This window comes from Megachile rotundata, chromosome 6 (assembly GCF_050947335.1).
Source record: "Megachile rotundata isolate GNS110a chromosome 6, iyMegRotu1, whole genome shotgun sequence".
Taxonomy (NCBI): Eukaryota; Metazoa; Arthropoda; class Insecta; order Hymenoptera; family Megachilidae; genus Megachile; species Megachile rotundata.
In genome coordinates this window covers 2,514,299-2,540,366 of record NC_134988.1, presented here as the reverse complement: position 1 = coordinate 2,540,366, position 26,068 = coordinate 2,514,299, and the positions used below count along the sequence as shown (strand labels likewise).

General features: G+C 31.3%; 3 protein-coding genes across 14 annotated transcripts in view; 2 read left to right on the top strand and 1 right to left on the bottom strand.

The window, feature by feature from the left end:
• The window catches only part of TH1 (negative elongation factor complex member TH1), a 75,248-nt gene extending 63,077 nt beyond the window's left edge, over nt 1-12,171 (top strand). For 2 of the 4 annotated variants that reach the window (XM_076532668.1, XM_076532666.1), the window contains 3 exons: nt 11,162-11,302; nt 11,384-11,513; nt 11,576-12,171. In XM_076532668.1, coding sequence (XP_076388783.1) covers nt 11,162-11,302; nt 11,384-11,513; nt 11,576-11,610 — 306 coding nt within the window. In that variant the 3' untranslated portion in view covers nt 11,611-12,171. Of the gene's footprint in view, nt 1-165; nt 5,824-11,161; nt 11,303-11,383; nt 11,514-11,575 lie in introns of those variants that run through there. The other 2 variants (XM_076532667.1, XM_076532669.1) reach the window with 2 other exon arrangements.
• Nucleotides 11,756-15,538, bottom strand: LOC100880438 (protein stunted). 3 transcript variants are annotated; one of them, XM_012297321.2, is made up of 4 exons: nt 15,379-15,538; nt 15,114-15,244; nt 14,409-14,434; nt 11,756-11,809 (listed from the first exon to the last, which is right to left on the bottom strand). In XM_012297321.2, exons 1-3 carry the CDS (start codon nt 15,405-15,407, stop codon nt 14,424-14,426), a joined length of 171 nt encoding a protein of 56 aa, XP_012152711.1. In that variant the 5' UTR covers nt 15,408-15,538; the 3' UTR covers nt 11,756-11,809; nt 14,409-14,423. The 3 variants fall into 3 exon arrangements, with proteins under 3 accessions (XP_012152711.1, XP_003708372.1, XP_076388795.1); XM_003708324.3 differs by lacking the exon at nt 14,409-14,434; XM_076532680.1 differs by lacking the exon at nt 11,756-11,809 and having other exon boundaries at nt 14,409-15,244.
• Nucleotides 15,539-16,033: 495 nt separating this feature from the next.
• On the top strand, nt 16,034-22,643 carry LOC100880548 (E3 ubiquitin-protein ligase ZNRF2). 7 transcript variants are annotated; one of them, XR_001097404.2, is made up of 5 exons: nt 16,038-16,790; nt 20,916-21,011; nt 21,426-21,531; nt 21,633-21,965; nt 22,413-22,643. XR_001097404.2 is itself a non-coding variant. In XM_012297328.2 (5 exons), exons 2-5 carry the CDS (start codon nt 16,412-16,414, stop codon nt 21,688-21,690), a joined length of 639 nt encoding a protein of 212 aa, XP_012152718.1. In that variant the 5' UTR covers nt 16,038-16,264; nt 16,407-16,411; the 3' UTR covers nt 21,691-22,643. The 7 variants fall into 7 exon arrangements, 6 of the variants coding, with proteins under 6 accessions (XP_012152720.1, XP_012152719.1, XP_012152718.1 ...); XM_012297328.2 differs by having other exon boundaries at nt 16,038-16,264; nt 16,407-16,790; nt 21,633-22,643; XM_012297327.2 differs by having other exon boundaries at nt 16,038-16,328; nt 16,407-16,790; nt 21,633-22,643.
• The last annotated feature ends 3,425 nt before the right edge of the window (nt 22,644-26,068 follow it).

Here is a 26,068-nt window from a genome sequence, read left to right as displayed (position 1 = left end):
TAGGAAATCTTAACAATTTTAAATTTATTAGAAAAGAGAGCATGTTCGGTTATTTGATTATAATAATGCTCATTGTTTAATAATTTTAATATACAATCAAAGATTATAAAATTTCATGTCTACGTACACTGCATTAAATTATATTTTATTTTTCTATCGTGAAAGCCAAAAACTAATAAATAAATTTCATGATAATGAACGAAGAGTACAAGAGAAAACGATCATAGCCCATTTTAAATTGAAACTGAGATTTTATTGCTAAAACTGTATTGGAGCTTAAAATAAACTATCAGCAAAAAAGTAGACCTAGTTTTGAAGAATAGAGGGTCAAAAAATTCCAGCGTCAAAGGGAAGAAGTTCTTCTTTCACTTGTTATGAGCCGGAAGAGTACAGCCGCGTGGCTGGGGGCTGTATTGGGTTATGGTAGTTATTATTAGGCTAACTCAGGTTTTGTTAATTAACCTGAGCGCCAAAGGAATTAGACGTGGGAATGAGTCGACGTATGGCTAATGCCGGCGTCAAGAAGACGTTAGTATAAGGTCTCGTAACATAGATGTGCCGGTATACCTCGAGCGACTAAGACACACTGACTGGTGGAATTTTTGGACTTGGATTATAATCAATTCAGGCAGAATTAAATATAAAAATGAATAATACAACATATTCTTTGTCAAAACCGGGTTCTACAAAGTGGTTTAGTGTACTTGTCGCTTAAGGTTAGTACGTCACAAAAGTTATAATGTACTTTGAATTGAACGTTTAAGAATTAAAGGAAGTTTCGACTCTGACAAAGCGAGAATCTAGTCCTCCTCAGTTTTAACGGAAAACGAATGAAACAGAGACCCAAGAGTAAGTCCGTAAAAATGCCTAACAGTAAATTTACGTACTGTATAATAAAAATAATTCTCTACTGAGATTCTAATCCGATCTCGATTAACAAAGAAACTACTCTAATCTTGACGTAATAATTTTTAAATGAATTCGGACAGAGGTTCCCCGTTAGTCTGCGTTTAAGAGTGAACTGGGTCCGCGTCTTCTCCACAAGCCTTTTTATATCCAAAAAATGGATGGAAAATGAGTGGTGGTGGAAACGCTGGGAACGGTTCAACGCGACGCTTTCGTCTAACGAATTTTTGTCTGAGGAGTTTAATAAGGAAACTCTGGTAGATGGGAAAACTAGGCAAGACTAAATTCTTTCTTCGCGGTGGTCTTTAACTATGCTGGAACAGCCAATCCCAAAATAGAAAACGTTCGGCGTACGTAACACACTCACTCTTGTTCTTTATCATTTTATCTATCTATTTCCAATCTGAAATAGGAAAATTATGATAATTACTTCAATCGAACTGAAAAAAAAAAATATTATATCGTTACAAGAAATATTAAATTTTAATTTTTTATAAGCAAGTCGATATGCTAGTCTAATAAAGACCACCTTGTTAGAATTTAAGATATTATACTTTAATACTCTAAACAGGAATTTAGAACATTTAGGAAAAAGATTTAAATGCATCTGTTTTATTTTTGTGGAGTACTCGATTCACCTGAATTTGTTTTACGTTAAGGACACACACACGCGCGCGCAGTACGAAGCAGTATATTTGAAAATTCGACATCATTTAAAAGAAATTAATATTAATTGTTTATTCTCAATCTTTTCTTGTATTAAGTTTTCATATATTCGCTATAATACTATTGTGTTTTTAGCATCGCGGAGGAAATTACTCTATACACTTGTTACTTTTATAACTTTAAGGAAAACACATATCCTAGCGGTGTAAATTAAGATGGAGCGTCAAAACTACCACAGACATACCGATATAATTTACCGTATCAGAAAAGAGTTCGTGCAGAAAAAAGTGCTGTGCAAATTGAGGGACGGGTATATATTATTATAGTAGATTAAACTTATTTTTCACCGACATCAAGCAATAGAATAGTATGTAAATATGTAACCCCTGTGAAGAGGGGTAATCATCATTTTTATTAAAAATATCATTATTTTTACAATCTTTTACATTATTTTAGCGATTTTATACCTCTTCATATGCCGTCAATTGATTTCTGAACAATTATTGTAAGCGTCACAGGTATGAGCGTGACGCGGTTACAATCATCGCCGTAAGGAACATAGACTTTTATGGCCAATATTGTTAAAAAATAATTTAATTTATTTTTATTTTCTGAGTTTCTTAAAAAATCCCAATGTTTCCAAAAGTTCTAAATATTTTATTTAGAATGAAGTCTTTACGCCTGTAAAAGTATAAAAGCAGTATTGGCCATAAAAGCCTATGTTCCTTATGACGCGGCGTTAATCATAACCGCGACACGCTCATACCTGTGACACTCGCAATAATTATTCAGAAATCAATTAACGGCATATATAGAGGTATAAAATCTCTAAAATAATGTAAAGGATTGTAAAAATAATGATATCTTTAATAAAAATGCTGATTACCCCTCTTCACAGGAGGTGATGTTAAATTATATATCTAATAAACATTGCAACAAACAACAAATTCCAAAAACACGTATCCTCTATTTTTGTCCATAGTTTACGTACACGAGGTTGCAAAAAAATAGATCAACATTTAGTGCAAAAATTTAAACAAAAATGATAAATTTTCAAAATATTATTTAAACAAATAAAGTTTATTGAAACTTTTTTACGCACAAAAATTTCCTATCTAAAGACGAACAATTTACAAAAAAAAGAATTCAATTATCTTCTTTTGTTCCGGAGATATTCCCAAAAACATGGTTTCAACCCCCAACTTCGAGGGCTATTTTCACCCCTTCAATGTGAACGATTGCCGATAAAAAAAAATACGTGTCAAATATTTTTTTGAGAACTATCTTTCACATAAGTTTCATTAAAATCGGTGTGTCGCGGTTCGATATGTTTCCTTGTAAGATGCTTTTAACTCTTAATTTTACAAATGTTTGAAGAAAATAATAAATTGTGGTATTGACAAGAAATGAGAATTTAAAGATAATCAGAAAATAACTTGAAAGTAGAATTTCACAATCGAATAGGCGCTTATATGTGGAATTTATGACTGAACAAATAGATTAGTTTATAACACTTATAGAAAGGGAAACGGTTGTCATTTGATAGACAATAATATAGCTGCTTACACATTTTTTCAGTTTTGTATTTGTACAATATTTCACTATTAACCGCTGATAATCTATCGTTTCTTGTTGATAATCTGTCAAATCATGCATATTGCTTAGTATAAAGTAACATATTTAGTACACATGCAAAAGGATGTAAGACAAAGGAAATAAGATTCACAAATGGAAGTTTCGTTACACAAGAAAGGGAATTTTGATATTTTGGACTTTTCTTGGTTAAACAGTATAATCTTGACAGTTTTCAAACAATGTGCTCATGGAACTGTTCCATTAGATTGGATTAATCAAGTTTTCAAATTTCAAAGTATTTAAGGTATTTGTAAAGTTATCGCACATCAATGATTCGTATGTACTGTGACGGATCGGTGGGGGAAAACCCGAAGGGGGTTCCCTGGAGTGGGGGCAGTTAGGGAAAACGGCCCTCCACGCACCGATGCTCACACCCACGGACGATTTCTTTAATGGGGCGCCAGTGCTAATGCACTCGTCCGTAGTAATCGCCCTTCCGGCTGCTCTGTCGGGAGCGGGAATCAGAGGGGGTCAGAAAAAACTAGTAAAAGACCCGCGAGTTCGTATCCAATAGAAAATGCTTTTATTCGGGCCTCCAAGTAGGCCACTTAAGCAAAACAGAAAAAATGAATTCGCGTGGGCCCCACGCGTTACAAGCAACGGTCGAGGAAAAGGGGTCGACTCGCCAGTTGCGAGGGAGGCTTTCGCGGCGCGGGGGCTCACGGTACGCGCGAGTACGAAGATCGAAAAATACAAAGAGAACGCTGTGGTATTCGCCCGCGAAGGAACACGCCCTCTTAGGGGTCGTGGACAATGAGGGGACGTTGGTCCTAAATACCAAAATACAGCGTACAAAAAAAAACTAAATGAGAGGGGACGGTGTCGTATGAACCGTCCGCGGCCTCTAGGGTCCTCGTCACTGGGGCCAGGGGTCCTATCGCCCTCGCCCACGCGCCAATAAATATCGGAAAAGAAAAGTGGGTAAGGAGATGACTCCTACCTTTTCGGCGCTGGCGTACTCCAACCACTCTGGGGCGGCGGTGACAATTACTCCTCGCAGGCTCACACACACGGTACAGCAAAAAAAAACGGAACGCACTACAGCTCACAACACAACACAAAAAAGAACAAACTGGAAACGCGAAGTGCACGGGGGGCTGTGGGAGAAGAACAAACAACTCGGGTTTCGGCGGAACTCTTTCGAAAAACCGACTCCGTTGCGCGGCAGCTCGCTAGCTTCTCTCGATCTTCTTCCCCGGTTCACGGTATTCCCCCACCCCGAGGATTTCGGCGTCGAGGATGGGCCATTCCACGGTGGTGTTTGGTGGCCAGGTCCTGGGGCCCTCTCGAGGTGGCAGTTGGGGGTGGCTTGTCCCCAGGCCTGGCGTTTCCCGGTGGTCGGCTGCCGGTCGCCCCCGCGGAGGATGACGGGGTGGCGCCGCGACCGGACAGCCGGTGTCTCCTTCGGTGGACCCATCCCGCGCCTCCGTCGCTCAGGGAGAGGTTCCTCCGCGACCGGGGACGACGACGGCTCCTTCGGTGGCGGTTGGAGGCAGCAAAAAAAAAGGGGGGAAAAGGGTGGCGTCCGATATGATTTAAAAAAAAGAAAAACACACACGCTCGCTCATTCATACTTGCCCCAGCGGCGAGGGGGTCCGCTTGGGCGGAGGAGTGGGGCTGGCAATTCGGGAGGATCCTCGTAACGAGGCATAACCAAAAAAAGAAGGTAATCAACCAAATGAAAATATGCCTCGTTACAGTACCAAAAGATTTAAAAAACGCAAGAAACGATGAAAAGCAAGAAGTAAATATAGTAGATTTCGGTTATTTGAGATACATTGGTTCTAATCATTAACACCGTCCCTGCCGCGTGGAGCATATACACCGCACGCTGAACTTTCCGTTCAGGCCATGCAACTCGCTTAATAGAGTAATGTTCAGACAGATATTTGTTAAACTGATTCCTCAAAAAATAAATTTATAGCTTTGTTGTGTTATGCATCTTAAACTATACACCCTTTTCTTGATAATTATAATTTTTGCACTATTTTAATCTTTGTAAGACATACGGCAGAAACAAAACAATAAATTGTAAAGCGTGGGGCGCATGCGCCCCATCCCTTTCCGTGCGGCCTGCACGGAAAGTCTTCAAAAAATGGTCTCGCAGGGAATGTTAAGCGACTACCTCAATTATACAAAGTTTTATATAAATATTGTTGTTAATGATAAAACACAGTTAAAATAATAGTATACACAAACTAAAACTTAAATGAGAATTTAATTAATAGTGAGCGCAATTTATATTGTTATGTGATAAATCAGAAGCTAATGTCTAATATGTACATAAATATGTATACAAATATTCTTTATATGGAATGGTCCTTTTTATTTTTTGCTGATGAGTATCGACATTATTAATTGTCCACAGGTACGTACGTTGTGTTTAATATCCACATAGAAAATCCGATTACACTAATGATTTAATTCATATGAGTACCATATTTGTACTTGATACCAAACTTTTAATTAGTCGTTGACGATGAATTTATCCAATATACTTTATCTCATTCATTTGTGCATGAACAAATTCAACATACGAGGTGTGACACAAAAGTAACGAGACTAGGTCTGTAGCTTGAAAAAACAATGGAATTGGCAGCAATTGTTTTTGTGGCATCATCCCACATACCTCCTCTATCCATGTTGTGTTATGCATCTTAAACTATACACCCTTTCCTTGACAATTATAATTTTTGCACTATTTTAATCTTTGTAAGACATACGGCAGAAACAAAACAATAAATTGTAAAGCGTGGGGCGCATGTTGTGTTATGCATCTTAAACTATACACCCTTTCCTTGACAATTATAATTTTTGCACTATTTTAATCTTTGTAAGACATACGGCAGAAACAAAACAATAAATTGTAAAGCGTGGGGCGCATGCGCCCCATCCCTTTCCGTGCGGCCTGCACGGAAAGTCTTCAAAAAATGGTCTCGCAGGGAATGTTAAGCGACTACCTCAATTATACAAAGTTTTATATAAATATTGTTGTTAATGATAAAACACAGTTAAAATAATAGTATACACAAACTAAAGCCGAACAGCGAATAAACATCAAGTTTCTTGTAAAATTTGTTAAACTCTTTTGTAATATGTGATGAGACATGGATTTTTACCTATAACCCAGAAAGTAAGCACCAGTTAATGGAGTGGAAGTCTCCAAGATGCCCAAAACCCAAAAAAGCACGCATGTCAAAATAAAAATTCGACATTAATGGAATTGTAATGATTGAGTGGTTTCCCAGTGGTCAGACTGTTAACTAGTACTAATACATTGAAATACTAAAAAAACTTCGTGAAAAAATGAGGAAAAAAAGGCCACAGTTGTGAAGCGATGAATGGCTGTTGCACCAGGACAATGCATCCGCTCACACCACACTGTCTGCCAAACAGTTTCTGACCAGTAAAAATATCACTGTGATGGAGCATCCTCCTTATTCACCTGATTTGGCTTCATGCGCCTTTTTTTTATTTCCTAAAGTTAAATTTTGCTTAATGAGAACCCATTTCACCTCAGTTAAAGAGGTTCAGGCAGAAACGGAGAATCTCCTGAAGGGACTTTCAAAAACCTCGTTCCAGAACTGTTACCAGCAATAGCAGCACCGAATGCAAAAGTGTGTGAATGCTGAAGGGGACTACATTGAAGGTGATAACTTTTGTGTCACACCTCGTATGTGTCCACTGGTGATAGCGGACTATTTTTGTTGCCTTTCTGCACGAATCATCATGATCTCAGCTATGTCATCTTTATCACTTTCTTCACATTTAAAAATCTCATATAAAAAGTTTTTAAAGTATTGTAACATTTTTACAATATTCTTGACTTCCGCTGTAATTCGAAATCGCACCGGGTTAATCGTTGCTTAAAAATATGAGGGGTCATCTGCGCATATCTATTAATACAGTATTCGATAGATTAATATGATTTTTAATCATTTAAAATTTAAAGTATCAAGCCGTTACACTTCCTTCTATAACTAGTATACTATTACAAAATTCCGTCACCTATTTCGTCAGTATTGTAAATATCATTCACATTAAACTCTTGAAGCAAGACAAGTTTATTAGATTACGATTCTGTTGCACTCACAGTATCGCCACTATTTTTTTCACCATGTTTTCATTTGAACTTAATATTATTTTTGCATTTCTATCGGAGCATCTAATTATCAATTAATTTAAAATTATAGTGATCCAACTTCTTAGCTAGCTCTTCAGTCTTGTTTTTAACGTTGAATCACTGTAGTATATCCCTCGTGCAATTAAAAACCATTGATTTAAGGCATCTTCAATATCAAAATCCTTATCTCGACGGTTACGTTCCGGAAATGATCCCTGTTTTCCATTGCATGCCTATTTTTCACGCACATTATTTTGTAGATTTGTCAGATATACAGCTGTAAATTTTTCCGACAGATAACGATGACTTTTATGAGTAGTCTAGTATTTAGTTTATTATAATATGGGAATCACGTCAGTTAATAATGAGTCTTTACATGGCATTTTATCGATAGGGAAAGTAACTTTGAACATTTATAATATTAAAACGAATCTTAGACTTGGCACTACAGTGTAAGTATGTAATCTAATTAACGAACGAAATGCGGGAAACTAAAGATTAACGAAACATCACGCGAACGTCAGGAAGTATTAATACCCATCATTTCAAATTTTTTTCAATCATATCTAATGCATACGCATCGTACACAAATAGGAAATTTCGAATCTTTACAAATACAAAATCACTGCGTGATTTTTTTTCTTTAAATTGTTAATATTTTTAATTCTAATTATAGAACAATGGATATTACTTATTTAAAAACATTTCTAACGCACTTTAGAAATATTTCAAGGTTTGTTTTTTTTTTTTCATTGGGGAAAGGGATTTATTTACGCACAGCAATGTGAAGACATGAAGACAGCAATGTCGACGGATACATTTGTCATACTATTTCTTCAACAATGGAAAGTGATAAGTTACGGAAAATAAAATGTTTAAAAATAAAAATATATAAAATCGTAGCACAATTAAGACATGTAATCAAAATACTTAAAATTATTTTTATTTCAACAGGTAGTTGGGGCTTTACTGGGTAGCTGCGATTAACGTAGGAGTCCCACACTAGTCTAAGAACGTATAGACTGTGCGTAAATAAATCCCTTTCCCCAATGAAAAAAAAAACAAACCTTGAAATATTTCTAAAGTGCGTTAGAAATGTTTTTAAATAAGTAATATCCATTGTTCTATAATTAGAATTAAAAATATTAACAATTTAAAGAAAAAAAAATGTAAGTTCGGGTGGGATCGAACCCGCGTCAAAAAAAGTATGCAGCGATTTACGAGTCAGACGCCATAACCGTTGCGCCACCGATGTTGTTGAAAGACCTTCAAACATTTAGGCATATATAGAATGTACCATAAAACTAATTAATTAAGTTAAGTGCATTGTTGTAATCCATAGATCAATTGTGTGAACGTGAATCCTCTTAAAATTACTTAATGCATCTTTTATGGGAAAATGGCATAAAAATTCAAAGCAGAAGTTAGTTTTTCGCGCGAAAAAATCGGTTTTTGATTTTTTTAACTACGGCGCACCTCACCGAAAAATCTGAAAAAATTAGAGAATAATAGTTGTACTAATACCTAACTACCACATTAATATAAAAGTAGTGCTCCGACATCTTCACTAAAAAATCGCATTTTTTCGGATTTTTTTTCGGTTTTTGATTTTTCACAACTACAGTTTGCGATCAAAAAATCTGAAAAAATTCTGTAAGATGCGCTATCTGGACCTCAATGTTTCAGAATTTTTTCAGAATTTTTGTACGAAATTAAATAGGCAAAAAGGGCCAAAAACCGGAATTTCGTTTTTTCCCTTTTACTACCCCCACGGATGAGATAGGGGGTTGAAACTTGATGTGAGATGTTTTTTTGGGATATGCTACCGACTGACGAGTTGGGTCTCAAATTCGACTCAAGGGCACATTTGACCACCTTATCCGGCTATACCCTTTGCGACATTACTTACACATATATACTACTAATAATTGATGAAGTTGTTCTAAAAAGGTCAAGTACATACATACCATGGAACATACGAAAAGGGTGTTTCGTATTGTAACCGGCGAGCGCAGGTGGTCCTGAATTCACCTCAAGACGAACACAAACCATTTCATCTCCCCGCATCCCTGCCGTATTTAAAACCCAACTGCAATGTTTTTCTTCCGTCGCGTTACAGTTAGCATTGTCGTTAATCCGGTTATTGACTCCTATCGCATGGTGCGCTGGATTAGCGACAGCTGATTGGTTCGTGACGTCACGGAGCCGTTTCCGAATTCAGGTGATCGTCTAGCTCTCGCCGGTTACAAGACAACGGAACCTCGAGTAATAGATATCCTCGCGATTACCGACCTGATAGTGAATGTAGTCACTCCCCAGTTAAATTTAATTAACTTTCATTTCTCTCTTTTCCGAGCGTGAGTCGTCTTGTTTATTACGTGTGCGTGTTAATAGTCAGTGTGTCGTTAAGTGTTAGAATTAAAGATCGTGAAAAGGAATTAACCTGTGCTCAGCTCATTTAAGGAACCTCTACCATTCCTGCATTCCCACGCAAATGGGAAATACAAATATAAGATACAAACACCTTTCTCTAATAAACAAAATGATATCCTAATTAACCCTTTCGCTACGGCGGTTTAGTTCGCCGTAGCACCACTCCTGAATGGGACCTCCCGCCCGTGCACATTGCGTGTGGATAGAGTATTTTGGAAGAAAAGGGATTTTTCTTTAAAACTTATAATATCTACTTATAATATCTACGTAAGATATAAATTTATTTAACGGGTAAAAAAGTCTCATTAATAATTGAAAAAAATGAAGAAATAATATATAATATAGAATAGAGAGGGATCATATGAATGTCGGATATATCCGGCGTTCGGCTCCGCGAGTTTTCATGTGGATGACGAATATATCCGTCGTTCGGAGCAAAAGGGTTAAGCGAAAAAACTAAGATTATTTATTCGATTCTGATATTTAAACTTTGTCCCAAATAAACGCCTGTCCCGATTTTAACAGATTCCGCTAAATAAGTGGAATCAACTATATAGAAGGACAAGAGAAAATTACCATATAGAAACAGATCATGCATTCTACAATACATATGAGAGGATAAGGCTGAACTCATCGATGTTTCTAAGAACAGAAAAATGTATAATTCATTATACATATAATAAAATATAGAAATTAAAATAGTATAAATGCATACATGAAAAACTCTTAACCCTAAACTGTTAAAGGTAACCCTAAGATTTCGGCTATATTATTAAGTCAACGAAAATAAAAGTATGAAAATTTAAACGAATTTTTAAACTCGCAACATAACATATTTTGCAATTGATAAATAAAATGTCGATGTATCAAAGGATTAATGTAAAAACAAATTATACTAACATGAAATTTATCAATAAACACAGAAAATACTATAAAAAGGGATATTACTGAATTCCAAATTGTGTAGAAGAGAAGAATTTATATGTATAGTTTGTTCTTCAAATGCTAGAAATATCACATAGTCCGACTACAATGCTTCTTCCTTTGTTTTCAAATGTTTAATGTTTTCAGTTTATTTTAGTATATAGTATAGCGATGAAGTATGGCAGATAGAAACGATACTAAGTACATCTTCGCTCTAATTGTCAATGCAGTGACTTTATACAAATATTTACCGTTAGCCTTTGTTCTAAAGTAATGCAATTCATTACTTATAATGTTACATTATTGATATAGTTTTATTTATTTAACAGAATTATTACATAGTTCGCTTCGTTTATATTATTGTCTTAACATAAGATCAAAATACGTATTTTGAATATTCCAATGTTTATTAAAGTATTTAATAATTATTAGGGAATAAATAAGAACTAATTATAAGTTTGTTTTAATGTGCAGCTGGAAATGAAAAAAATGTTAATTGACAGAATGGTTAATTTATTGAGTAAAGGTTGTGTGGTCCCCGTAGTATGTTATATAAAACAATGTTGGCAACGCGGAGATACCGATGTGTCTTTGATCAGATACTTCGTTACAGAGGTACTGTAAAATTATTTTTTCTCTTGATAACAATGTAACGTTTATCGTATTTATATACTAATAATATATTTATATTGCTAGGTTTTGGAAGCAATCGCTCCACCATATACTGCAGAATTTGTACATTTATTCTTACCTATGGTGGAAGACGAGGAAATTACAGGGTCAATGCGTGGTGATAGCGATAACGATCTTGTTTCGGAATTTATAAGTAAGTTTACTAAACTTTTTATAAAAGAATTATATATAATATTTAAATTGTATCATTTTTAGTACATTGTAAAGCACATTGTTCTACGATTAGATGATGTATAATTGTGGAAAATGGATCAAAACGAAGGAAAATACAAGGTTTGCAAGAAATGTATTCATTTTCTATTTCCATATAATACTAATTTATTTGGCTTCCGTTCTTCTTGTTACATACAATGTAAATGCAAGTGCATATGTATGTTTAAAAAATAACGACTCCATTGCTCATCTGTGATACCATAACTTATGGATTTTCTGTAACAAAAGCAGTTATTATCAACAGTATGTAACTATTGTAAATTGCATAGTCTTTTGAATCTTTTAATAAAAATGATTGCTTAATAGTATGACAAAACTGTTAAATTTCATCATGCAATATAATTGTTAGTAAATGTTATATTATACGTATCTTTAGAAGTTTGCTGGTTTAAAAAACTGCTAAATGAAAAGGGATACGATGTATTTTAATATATCCTACGCACGAAACAAAATATATAAATAAATAGAACTATCTTTTACCTACTACCATATTGTGCCAAAATAAATATATATCATTGTTTAAAAAATGTAAGTACAGCTTAATATTTTGGAACATAATAAAAAGAATGTTGTCATTACATGTGCCCTTTGAATAAATTTTATAGAACATATTTTTCCTATAAAACTAAATTAATGTTGGCAATAGTTCTGCACATAATATATTACGTACCGTTGTCAACCCACGAGTTGACGCGTGAAGAGGTCGACCCGAGTGTTTAGAACAGCTACGGTGGCTCCAATTGGTTAGAATAAAAAAATGAATGTCTAGATTTACATGTATTTTCAGCGGTAGGAATAATTAGCTCAAGTGGTCAATTAGGCCAAAAACAATGACAGTCTCAAATATCTCAAGAGTGAGTGAAATAGCGTGAATTGCATGATACAATTCTTATTGACATTATTATTACTTTCATTTACCAAAATGTAACGCTAGAAGTGTTGACAGTGGGGATAGGCTTTGCTTCTTTTACTTTAAGTTGACCTCCTCACGCGTCAACTCGTAGATTGACGTTGTGTTACACACATTTTTTATTGTATAATAATACAAATAATATGATACACAGAAAAATTCAAGTGCCAACATGTGTAATTTTCTATCCTTCCTTTCCAAATTTCCATCAATATCAAATAAAATTTTAACATCAATATGAATAACAATAGCAGCTCCTCTGTGTTTAATGATCGTTTATATAAGGTTAAATATTCAGAATGTATAAACAACAGATATTGTTGTATTCAGGAAAGTCCATAGAATCTTTTGTAGTTACATCACAAAATTTTGTTGAATTTGAAAAATGTGCTATTTGTTTTTAAATAGAACTTCGTAGTTTCGCAAGAAATGCTGTAATAATCATTGCACTTCAATATTTTAAATAATTAAGGGATGCGCCAATTTAAAAAAAACAGTAAATATCCCTCTTCGTTCATTAAAAAATACACTTTTCGAAAATACATTCAATACAAATTCGAAAATAATCACAATATTTCGTCAATAAAATGCATAAACAATATATTTCTGTTAACTGGACTTTCTAGAATTACTTCCTACTTGTTTTGAAGTGAATTAAAAGCAGGTATAGTGAAGTAGGCGCTCAGGACGCGCTGCACGCTGCCTCAGGGGGACGACTCACAAAATGCCGGACCACCGAGGCACTGCCGTAAAGATTAGTTTTAGTTTTATGGGGGGATGTCTTTTCCAACCTCTCTCGGGATTCCTGTGCCGCCGCCCCCCCCCCCCCCCCCCCCCCCCCCGCCCCTCATGCACCGGGAAAGGACCACCGTGGGGGTTTTAGTGGGTAAGAATCTCAATGACCCCGCGAGATTTCTTCCACGTAAAAAAAAAGAAAAAGGAAACGTAAAAAAAAAGGTATAGTCAAACAATTTATAAAATACCCGTTAAATGACGCGGCGTACCACTGAATATGCGTCTATTAACAAGATAACATTACTTTTTACTGATTAAATATGCTAAGAAATATTAAAGTCAAGTTATTGTTTTTTAAACAAAATGCTGCAATATTAGAGTCCTAACTGTACAGCTTTATTTAACATGTAAAGTGATCAAAAGCCACAAATGCTTTTAAAATTAAATTCATACAGCAACTGCAAAATAGAGAACATATTGAAGGAATATCTAAAAGAAAACAATAAATCATTGTAAATTAAAAAGATTAATAAGTGTAATTCAAAATAACTCAATTTATAATATCTCAGGTCTTTGCCTATCTAATAAATATTTATTAATGTCTACCAATTATTAGTAACTACATCATAGGAAAAGAATTTTTCCAATAATTGAGGAATTTATTTGGTATCAGTAACTGAGCCAAATATTAATTAATTCATCAGAAGTAAATATTAGGTCAAGTTGTCTAGTTTCTCTTCTTTAACTCCTCATTGTTTTACAACTTAACAAATTTTGTACTACCTAGTTGAATTTATGTCGAAAGTTATAAGATTATAAACAAGGAAATATTCTATTAAAAAGAGTACCTTAAGCTTGAAATATCTACCAGCAACTTGACAAAAACAAATTATTTATATCATGTTACATTCCTGTACATCTTATATAACTCTTATGAAAACAGTTCCTCCAGAATATTTCAAACAGTCTAATTAAAATGGATACACTATATATAAATATAAATATCGTTTCAATTGTTTATAATGATTTTGTAGCATCTAAGATTTAATTTCAAATGAAACTTCAAATCCACACATGTATGCATACATAAAATATAATCATGCAATCTTACAAAAATAATTAATTCCACATAAACTTCAAATATAATTTCACACATCATTGTAAACTTACAAAGTGTCATCATTACTATTTTTCAGCTGCAAAACAAATACTTTTATGTAATATTTGTTTATAATTTATAATAAAACTAAAATTACATATTATATATAAGATTTTGTTAAAATTGAATCAAAGATTTCATTCATTACACAATATTAGTATGTCCAATTTTATATAAAAATATTAAGTATCAATAAAAAATCAAATAAAACTAAACAAAGATAATTACATTAACCTTCTCATATTAACTTCTTTCATCATGTTGATGTAATAATACAGAGATTTTCTTAAAAAAGTTGTCTTTCAATGAATTTATTTATATTTTAGTAAGGCACATGACTTTAACAAACAAAATATTGTAATCTTTGAATGAAAATTAAATAACTGATGTATAAAATATATACAAGAGAAAGAATTGTACATCGGAGTCATGCTATTTAACCCTCAAGAAGACTATCGAAGCAAAGAAAGTAAAAAGGGTCTTATTTCAATTTGTTCGTGTAAATCTAAATCTGTCTAAATATTGTGATAAGAGGGAAAATCACTAATGTGCATGAAAGTCGATATGAAAAAGAATTAACATAAAGGCATATAGTAAGCAATTACATGGTAAAATTGCATACTGTATAATAATTACATTTTTCATATTAAACTTAATCTAACAGATAATATTTATAAAAAATATTTATATAATTATTATTATTTAAATGTACTTACTAATAGGTTTACCATCTTTCCACTGTGTGAATTTCACATTTGCCTCATCACGCTTTAGAGCTTCTGTTCTTAATTCAGGTTTTAATGCTTGCCTTACAAGCCTGGCAGCTATCTGCGAGTAATTTATATAACTGAAATGTAAAATATTTTTTTTAAATATAGAAACATTATTAATGCAGTAATTAGAAGTTATATAATGTTCTGCTATTATTAAAATATAATGTTAATAGAAGTATTTTAGATTTATATTAATAGAAATATTTACTTTAATCCAGCTTGTCTCCACGCAGACATTTCTACTGTTTTCTTTAAAACAAATATTTTCTACGTAATTACAACGTTATAAAATTATCAAATTCCTTCAGATCACCTCGAACGCACCTACAAAATCTAAAGCCAATGTCACATACTTCACATAGATGTTCCAACTGTAAGATAAATATTACCCTGAAGTCAGCTTCAATTACAACCTTAAAATTTAAGTTGTAAAATTAAATTCATTGTTGCCGAATCATACGGAAATAGCAAAACATGATTCATATTAAATTTATAGAAAAGTTAAATGCTTTTTTGATATATTTATCTTCGAAAAATATTTTTCCTTTTTCTTAAATATTCAAAATCTATACATATAACATTAATTATATAGATATAAATATATTATTTTGAATAGAAATTTAAAAATTGCGCTAGGAACATTTTTTTTGTGTAATTATTGTAGTATTTTTAAAATAATTAGGTGACTTTAATCAAATTATTTTGTTTAATATATGAATTTTAACGTTACAGCCAATAAATTATTATTAAATGTTATAAAGATATTACTTATGTACCTATTTTGCACACGTATGATGAGCGTTGAGTACTAGGAAAATTTTATGTATGAATTAAACTATACATATAAATGTAATAATGAAATATCCGTAGCAGCTGATCATTGTCTTCTAGGAAGTTTCTCGCAAGATGTCGGGGGGTATTTTACGTGACAAGCCGCTAGTATGCTTTTGGACGATATGACTTGCTCTCTACGATGCATGTCTACAAAATTCCGGCCTATATTAAATCCCAGAGGGCTGTAATATTGTTGAAATAAAAATTGTTAATTTTAACTATTCCTACAACATTGAAAAATAGAAAAACTAGGACTATTTGTAAGAACTGTGTCAGTGCGTGTATCACTGCCAAGACCAATTATTTGGAATATTAATTTTTGATGTGATTACGAAATAGAATTTTTATATTGGACAAAACTACTTTTACTACAATTGAAAACAACATTACCATTATTTAAAGTTGGGATGGGAGCTAAAGCAAGTACGGTGGCACAATCTGCTGGAGGCAATGGACAATCCTCTACTGGAGCAAATGAGGCTGCAATGCAAGGATTTTCTATGCTTCGCTCTCTTCCTGGAGGTGTTAGCATGTTACAACATCAACATCAGCAAGGAAATCAATCACAAACCTCTCGAGTATCTGGAGATAGCAGACAGCGTGCTCGTTCCTTAAGTTCAGTACCAGACCTCTCTTCTGGTGAACAAAGCAGTCTTGCTTCTTCAGTTGGAGTTGGAGTTGGTCAAACATTAGGTCTACCCCAACTTGACTCGGATGAACCTGAGGAAGATAGTGGTCGAGTATATGCAGCCCATAGCTTACCTTCTCATATTTGGTCTCTTAATGGTATGTTTATGAATTTAAAATATTTACATTATATAATTCAAAATAATTGTACTTTAGTCTATTCAATATATTTTATTATTGTCTTTTACATACACATACACACGTGCACATGTAAACTCTTATATGTATCTATGCAAAAACTTTAACCCATTTGTAGACGTACTAATTTATAGCCAACCAAATATTATAATAAAATTAGTGATTATAATATTTTATAAACAACCTATTATCAATGTTATTTAATATGACTAAAGATTCTTCACTCCTTAACAATAAAAATTAGTTGTATTTCTTTTTACTTTTGTCAAATTATATTACCTACCAGATTTGATGAGTGGGTTAAATAGTTTTTAAAATTTATAATGAAATGTTAATCATCTTTTATAGTTTATACATTTCTAGTACATTAAATCTTGAATAATTTTTAATATGAAAACATGAACTCTTATGTTAATTGTACGATTATCAATATAAATTAAAAACATATGACTAATTCAAAGTACCATATAGTGTCTGTTAGTTATTTAATTTCTGGAAGGTAAATAATCAATATTTTATTTTTTAACGAAAGTATAAAAAATATAATTAAAAGTAAAAAATGTATAGGTGTTTATAATACTATTATAATATTAAAATGATTAAAACATAATGGGCAGCTGCATCATTTATATCATATTATTTATTATAAAAAGAATAAATGCTTTTAAAATTATGTGTTTGAATTTATAATTTGATAACTGATTTTGAAAATTGAATTATGACATTACAAATCATTGAATGTGGTTCAAATAATTCTCATACATTTTAAAAATATATAATATTTCATTAGAATACAATAAAAATCTTCTTTGTGTTACAGACTTTATTACAAATTTTGAATTAATTTTGTATTTCTGTACTCTTAGTAAAAATACTGAAATATTTTCTGATTAGTTAAGAGAAAAATTTAAAAAAAAATAGAAATATTTTACATATATAGGAATGTAAAAATCAGGTGTTCGTATGTCTTTTATATTTAGACATAAATATAAAATGTTATAAAAGTAAATATCACAATTATTGAAAATGTGCAGATGAATTGTTACAGTTTTTGTAGAATTTTAATGTTTTTCAGATATCAGATTACTCTATTTCAGACCTTCAATATTTTAGATCAAAGATTACCATCTGTAGTTAAGTCTAATTCTAGCTTGCCTACATTCTGTGTTTATTTTCTTTATATACATTGTGCTTTGTGTATGATGTTAGAAACATTGATAATTATGAGTAAGTACAATTTTTTAAGTAGCCTTTACATAATAATTATGATATTGATATTAGTTTTATTCATATATGTAAATTCAGTAGATACCATATATTAGGTATAACTTTAAAAGTCAGCCTATATCTTTTGACAAATTTTATTATGTACATAAATATATAACAAATCCATTTAATTCTTATTATAATTTCTTTGTATTTTTTTTTATTTCAATTGGTTTTAAGCAAAAAAAACGTAAAACATTCTTCTCTTTCAGAATATCCACTACAGAATTTTGAAAATTAATGCTAATAGATATTTGCTTTTAATACATGTTTATACAATTTATTAATATCTTTAGTGATCTGATTTGCATTTATGCCTTTGTTGTATTCGTTCATCTGCATTCCTTATTGTGGACTAAAAATTTGGTATAGGAATTGGGTAATAATACATTGGAAGGGTTTAAGTGAAAACAAACACTGAAAGTGTATTTGATACCTCTATAAAATATGAGAAAACATTTTAAATGACCTGATTGATTCACTTATTAGGATACAATAATATCTGGTTAGTGATAGAGGACTACAAACTTAGGTAGGTAGGTATTTTAGGAATTACTTGATTTTATTCTCTCTAGTTTGTTCACCTTTGATATATACAGAATATGTATTAATTTAGATAGAATGAAATACTATTTACAATTCTTCTGTTTAAAAATTGATTATATATAATAATGCTTTGCATCATTTGTAGTAATACAATTAGAGCAATCTCATAATTGCAAAGAAAAGCATAAAACTTAGTTGCATTTTCCTTTGGTGGGTCATTATCATTTGTGTTAGTATTATAATTTTAGGAATTGATGTGGATAACTCTATGATTATTAGACCAGGAAATTTATGTCTACTAACTGTATATTACTATATAGAAAAAGGAATTATTCTTATTATATGATTCTAATCCAAGAAATAGTACTTACTAATGATTACTGATATTTCTGATGTTCGCAACATCATGCACAGATCATAATATGTATAAACTCAATAATCATGGCTGGGGGTAATAAAATTTGGATTGAAATTTTGATAGTGGAAAACTAGGCTACACATTTATTTTAATATTCTGAATTTTATTTGTATGACCCGTTACAGAAATGATTCTACTGGAAATCATTTCTAGGCAATTAATTCCATTCCGTTTTATAAAATAACTCATTAACAATTTAGGTAGTTAATCCATGTTGATAATATATGATATTTTCAATCTTTAGTTATATATGTGCTTATATCTATGAAAGAAAATTGCAAAAGCAAACTAATAACTTAAAGCAAAAGCAAACTTAACTAATTTTTTTTAAATTTGTTAGAATATTATATTGCTATTGAACTATTCTTTCATTAAATATATGTTTTAAAGAGGCAAGAAAACATGCTGAAAATTGTGATAGTGAAAATTTTCACTATTGTAAGAATCCATTTTAAAGATTTTTGTAGTGCTAAATTTTATATACTTTCAAACATCAAAAGGAAGAAAACTTCTTGAAAAGTCTCATCGATTTGTTTTGAAATAAATCTAATGTATAAACTTGATTACATTGAAAGCGCAGTTCTTTTAATAAGTATATTTATGTTCATTAATACGTTTGTGTTTATACTATTGTTTTATTTAAATTGTAACATATTATATATGATACATTTATTTGTCATTATTCAAATATTCGACAGAATCATCCAGATAGTTTAGATAAAAGTTTGTAATTGTTTTGATTTTAAAAAATCATATTACAACTCTACTGTAAAAAGCTTATAAAGCTTGGGTTACATTGAGACAGGCAATAAAATATTCTGTAATATATAGCACTAATATTTAAATAGTAAAAAAAGGTTGCTCATACTTATTTTATCACAGACTTATATCATTAAACTTCATTGGTGATTGATAAAATTGTTCATATACATTAATGTAATTCACATTTTTCTTTATTAATGTAACCTTGGTTACATTACATTAAAAATCTTGACGATAAAAAATTTAGGTATAGTAGGAATACTATAGTACTGATATAAATATTATTGTTTGAATATCATGTATATTCATATAATATAGGTGCATATGTGCATATAATTATTTATTTATTTAATTACTGCAATAAATACATAAACGTCATGATTTAATAACATATAAATTTATGAAATTATGAACTATGTAGTATATGTTACATGCATTGATAACAAAGTAATAATTGAATATGCACTTTTTGATTTCTGTGCGTATAATATGTGCATATAAAAAATTTAAATTTGATAGTTTTTGATATTTACTAAAAAGAGATTCAAAATGTTACAAGGTTTAGAAAAATTAAAAAAACTGAATATCCGAAAACTTTTAAAAATATATTATGACATTTTGTAGATTTAAATTTTTGCTTTTTCATTAAATGTATTTCGTAAACATTATTTTGCAATCTTATTTCTATTTGACTTTAAAAATACAAAACAGAAGGTTATGTAACAGTATTTTATGATGATATTGTGGGTGAAATAAAGGGCGTTTGTGTAGTGCATGTTGTTGAAGTAGTTGGCCCGGTAACCACATATAAATCAATTGTGATCTAATGTAGTTCAATAAATTTTAAATTACGACAGTAAAAAGTAGTCAATTTAAAAAATGGTCTTTTAGTTAATTATATGTGATGGGTAAATTAAGGTTATGTAGGATTTATTATGGGAATTATAATAAGTTCATGTTTAAATGAGGCTGAGGCTGAGGTTGTTCCAGTAAATCAAGTGAGAAGAATTTTATATGGTATAGTTCTTCCTAGTTTAACAGCAATTCATTTCTGCTCCTAAAACTGTAAATAATATATTTACTTTATATTTAAGGTCTAAAATGTCCCGTTTGTTCCAAATTTATTCTGCCAGATGATATAGAATGTCACCTGGTCATGTGTTTAACCAAGCCACGTCTTAGTTATAATGGTAAGTTTCTGATTTATGTTTTAGTTCTATAACTAATATACAGATTTCGTTATAAATGTATGAAAAGAGTCACTTCTTTACATTTATTTACTGTTTATTTTCACTCTTTATTATCTGCATTATAAATATATAATAGTGACAAATCATCTAAGTCTTTGTTTTTGTCTATTTAACTAAATTAGAGTCGAAGAATACAACATAGCATATTGTTTTTTTTTTTCATTTGAAACATATAAACAAAATTAGCTTAAAATTAAAAAACAGAGAATAAAATCATTATAGTACAATGTATTGGTAATTATGTTTTTAAATAAAATATGGGGAATGGAAAATTAATTATGTAATTTTTGAAGAAAAAATGTATAGATAGTTGGATAGTTGGTAACTTGTAATTTTTATCATTTTTTACCATAGAAGACATATTATCCGATGAGAAAGGTGAATGTGTTATTTGCCTTGAAGAATTGCAACCTGGTGATGTTATAGCCCGCTTACCTTGCCTTTGTATATATCACAAAAAGTAAGTTTGTATTTTAAAATTAAGATTAAAATATTTTTATTATATGTATTAAAAATACATGAAATTTGATAGCAATATAACATGTAATTATTATTTTTCAGTTGTATTGATAGATGGTTTCAAGTGAATCGTAGTTGCCCTGAACATCCTGGGGATTGATTTATACCCTTTGAACTTAGAAAAGCACAATGTAACTTGTTAATTCTGAAGACTCTCATCTTATTGGGAACGAAGTCGGAAGAAATGGAAAAAAAATAAAAAGCTAGTCAAGATGACTGCTAGTCATCATGGTGGTTGGTGTACGCGACTGACTGAATGAGACATACTCAATTTGAACGTGAAAGCAAACATTTAATTAAATCCTTGATTATATTATCTGTAAGCAGGGGACTTAAAAAATCGCCATAAGATTCAACGACACTCAGTGCTAATATGTATGTGTATCTATAATTAATCTATTACTGCTTTATAGCTTACTATCAATTGTACCATATTTATAAATTTTACTTAGTTTTATATTTTGGAATAGCATTAAGCAAGATGGTATATTTGTTATTATTACATATTCTTTTTGGAAAAGGGAGTATAAAATGAATATTATAATTCCAGAATAATGATTAGGAAAGTTCAGTGTTAAAAAGCGTTATTTGTATTTTTATGATTTCATAATGATGTTTCATTTTTGTTGTTTGTTGGGGAATGTATATCAGAAAGGATATTTTTGATACTTTCATAAAGGGAAGAGTTGGTATATATCAAAGTTTTAAGAAACAGATTTTTATTAGTAATGATGTTAATGTAGTAATAACGGTAAAAGTTTAGATTTAAATTTATCTTTACGAAAATTACAACTATGTGATAAATTTCTTTTACGTTTTTAGAAGCTAGAAGGTCTCTAAGGATGGAATGTAATTTAGTATCAATTACAAGTTAGTTATTTCATAATTAATATCTTTTTTATATGATAAGTGTTAATATAACTCATAGTAGTTTTTATAACAGAAATAAATATGGTCTGTCAATTTTCCAGTAATATACGCATTGTATACATCTGGATTGAACTTGTATCATACAAGATAAAAAGTCTAATAAAGTGAAAATTTCAAACCAAATTAATATGTAAATTTAAGAATTCAATATAATAATTCTAGTAATATGAGAGCAAAAATATTATATCAATGGGAAAGTAAAATTCACTACTCGTTTGAAAATTACAAATGGTGAATAATATTGTTATGTTCTTGTTTACAAATTTCTTTATCTAAACAGTTTATACAATTAGGTGTTACAATATATTTTGTAGCTTCTATTTTTAAGTGGTACAAATAGAATAAATTAATTCTTTTATGAAACAATGATACATGAAATATTTTATTGTTCAAACTAATTTGTGTATAAACAATTTTATTCGTTTCTTATATTTGTTTATAGACTACGTTTAAATGATATAATATACTTCATATGTTTTAAAACTATAAAAAACATATGTAATTTGTACATATATTTTAAAAATGAAAATTTCGTATTTTGTGGAACATTTCTTTTGTGTTATGACATATCCCAAATATAGACATGTGTGAACTCATTTTGTCAATTAGAATATTAATTATTTTAATATTCTTAGGTTTTATTGCAATCTTAATATTTTGTGTTTTTGTGTTTTTATTAAAGTGTGAAACACTGGTTTTAAAGGTTGATTATTTAGTAGTATAGAAGAAATCACAGAAAACTGAAATGTCATTTTATTTATAATGTTACGTAACAAAGACTAGTAAGTACATAAGGAATATATTACTTCTAGTTGTTTATTAAGGAAGCGTATTTGCAGTTTTTACAAAAATTTTGTTAATTTTTTATGAAAAACTAATTTTTAAGGGGTAACGCCACTTTAGAAGTCAGAAAAATAGGTGATTTTCGGGAATTTTTAAAGTAATAATCGTACAAGTTATAAGGTCAGAATAAAAAAGGCCTTATTATATATGTTTTGAAGATGGTTTGTAAATTGTTAGAAACAATTTGGATCAAAAATGGCGGCTGTAGGTGCTGGCAAGCAACAACACCATTTGTTTGAAAGGGCTACACGGGCGGACTGTTTTTTCATTAACGCATGGTCCTAAGACAAAAAATCAAAAAGTTTCTCATATTATATATCAAAATCTATGGAACATCGTACGGAAATTAAAAAATATTAACAATTGTTAATTTGGTGTAGATATGAACAAAAAGTTTCGAAAAACGGCAGAACATTCAGCATTGAATTGTTAATAAAAAGTTAAGTAGTTAATTAATCAAAAAATCCGTACGATGTTCACTGCGTTATATTATTTTGCACCTCTACACGAAATTTCAAGTCGATTAGTTCAAAACTTTCCGAGTTATTTGTCCGCCCAGTTCAAATAAAGTGATTTCGAGAAAAACGCGTTTAAAGTTTTGATTGCCATTCATCATAAGAAATTTGTTATATAACTTTAATCAGCGATGCCTGCACCATATATTTGGACTTCTATATTAACATACTCCACGTTCTTTTCCTTCTTATTGGATCTAAGATTCAATCTCGACATTTTTGAAGCTTCATTCAAAGATCGTTCTGTAAACTATGCATCGGGCGTCGGCTTGTAGGCAAAAATTGTAACAATTTTCTCCGACAGACATATCTAAGGCTTTCGTTAATTCTATTATAGTGGATGGTCCATCATGCAATATGTAAATAACGATATTTGCGGATATGTCAAGTACATTTTTGCCACTGGATTCATGGTGTCGACGGATGGCTAAACCATAATAACTACTCAACTTATTAATGAGTTTTCCCGCCAAATTTCCTTTTCCATCAAGACCCGTTGTCTATTTTTTCAAATTGGGGGTCATTGTTTATTAACCTAACTGAATCAGGCGTTTTGCCTTTACCCAGGTACCGTTCTCAACGCTGATTATTACGCGCGTATCCGCAAGTTACGCTAAGCCTACCACAGAGTGGTTGCTGTCCACTTAAAAAAATTCGTGTTTCCGACCTGCTCCACATTTAAAACTTTTTTCTCATATTCTGCACATAATAAAGCATCATTTAAGCAAAAAAAAAAAAAAAAAATCGATTTTTTCAAAATTCTAGAGTGGCGTTACCCCTTAATGACTACGTTTCCATCGACTAAGTTTCTATCGAGGGTTCAAATCGGGTCAGAGTCGGGTTAGATTCGGGTTTGAGTCGCGGGTTGGAGTTGCGGCAGGGTTGAACATTACCAACTGCACAAAGTCAACTACCATATTCTGACATGTAAAGGAGAGCAATATTAATTAACCGACTTCGAAAAAGGAGGAGGTTACTCAATTCGACCAGTATTTTTTTTTTTTTTTTTTTTTTTTTTTTTTTTTTTTTTTTTTTTTTTCTATGTATGTTCGCGCATTGCGCCTAGCTGGATGGACCGATCGGAATGAAACCTTTTGCATATGGTAGGTGCTGACTCCCTATTGGTACTATTATCAAAGAATTTTTCATTTTTTAATTGCAAAGTGTTGTTATTGCAAAACAACCGGCAACTTTTTTCTTTTTCTATATATGTTCACCGATTACGCCTAACTGAGTTGACCGATCGGAACGAAGCCTTTTGCATCTGATGGGTTCAGACTCCCCATTGGTACCATAATAAAAAAATTTTTCATTTTTTAATTGCAAAGTGTTGTTATTGCAAAAAAACCGGCAACATTTTTCTTTTTTCTATGTATGTTCGCGCATTGCGCCTAGCTGGATGGACCGATCGGAATGAAACCTTTTGCATATGGTAGGTGCTGACTCCCTATTGGTACTATTATCAAAGAATTTTTCATTTTTTAATTGCAAAGTGTTGTTATTGCAAAACAACCGGCAACTTTTTTCTTTTTCTATATATGTTCACCGATTACGCCTAACTGAGTTGACCGATCGGAACGAAGCCTTTTGCATCTGATGGGTTCAGACTCCCCATTGGTACCATAATAAAAAAATTTTTCATTTTTTAATTGCAAAGTGTTGTTATTGCAGAAAAACCGGCAACTTTTAAAATAAACTTTTCTCGATTTTAGTGCGCTTTCAATATCTTATCGCGGACATGATTCTGTACAATTTTGTTCATATACAAATTTCGCGGAAATGTTTAGTTTTCGAGATATTAGCGAAAAAAATTGTTATTAACTTTTGAAATCAACTTCGAACGATTTTAATGTCCTTTTAATATGTTGTCAGGGGCATGGTTCTGAACAATTTTGTTCATATACAAATTTCGCGGAAATGTTTAGTTTTCGAGATATTAGCGAAAAAAATTGTTATTAACTTTTGAAATCAACTTCGAACGATTTTAATGTCCTTTTAATATGTTGTCAGGGGCATAGTTCTGAACAATTTTGTTCATATACAAATTTCGCCGAAATGTTTAGTTTTCGAGATATTAGCAAGAATTGTTGTTAACTTTTGAAATCAACTTCGAACGATTTTAATGTCCTTTGAATATGTTTTTAGGGGCGTGGTTCTGGACAACTTTTTCCTCTTGCAAAATTGACGGAA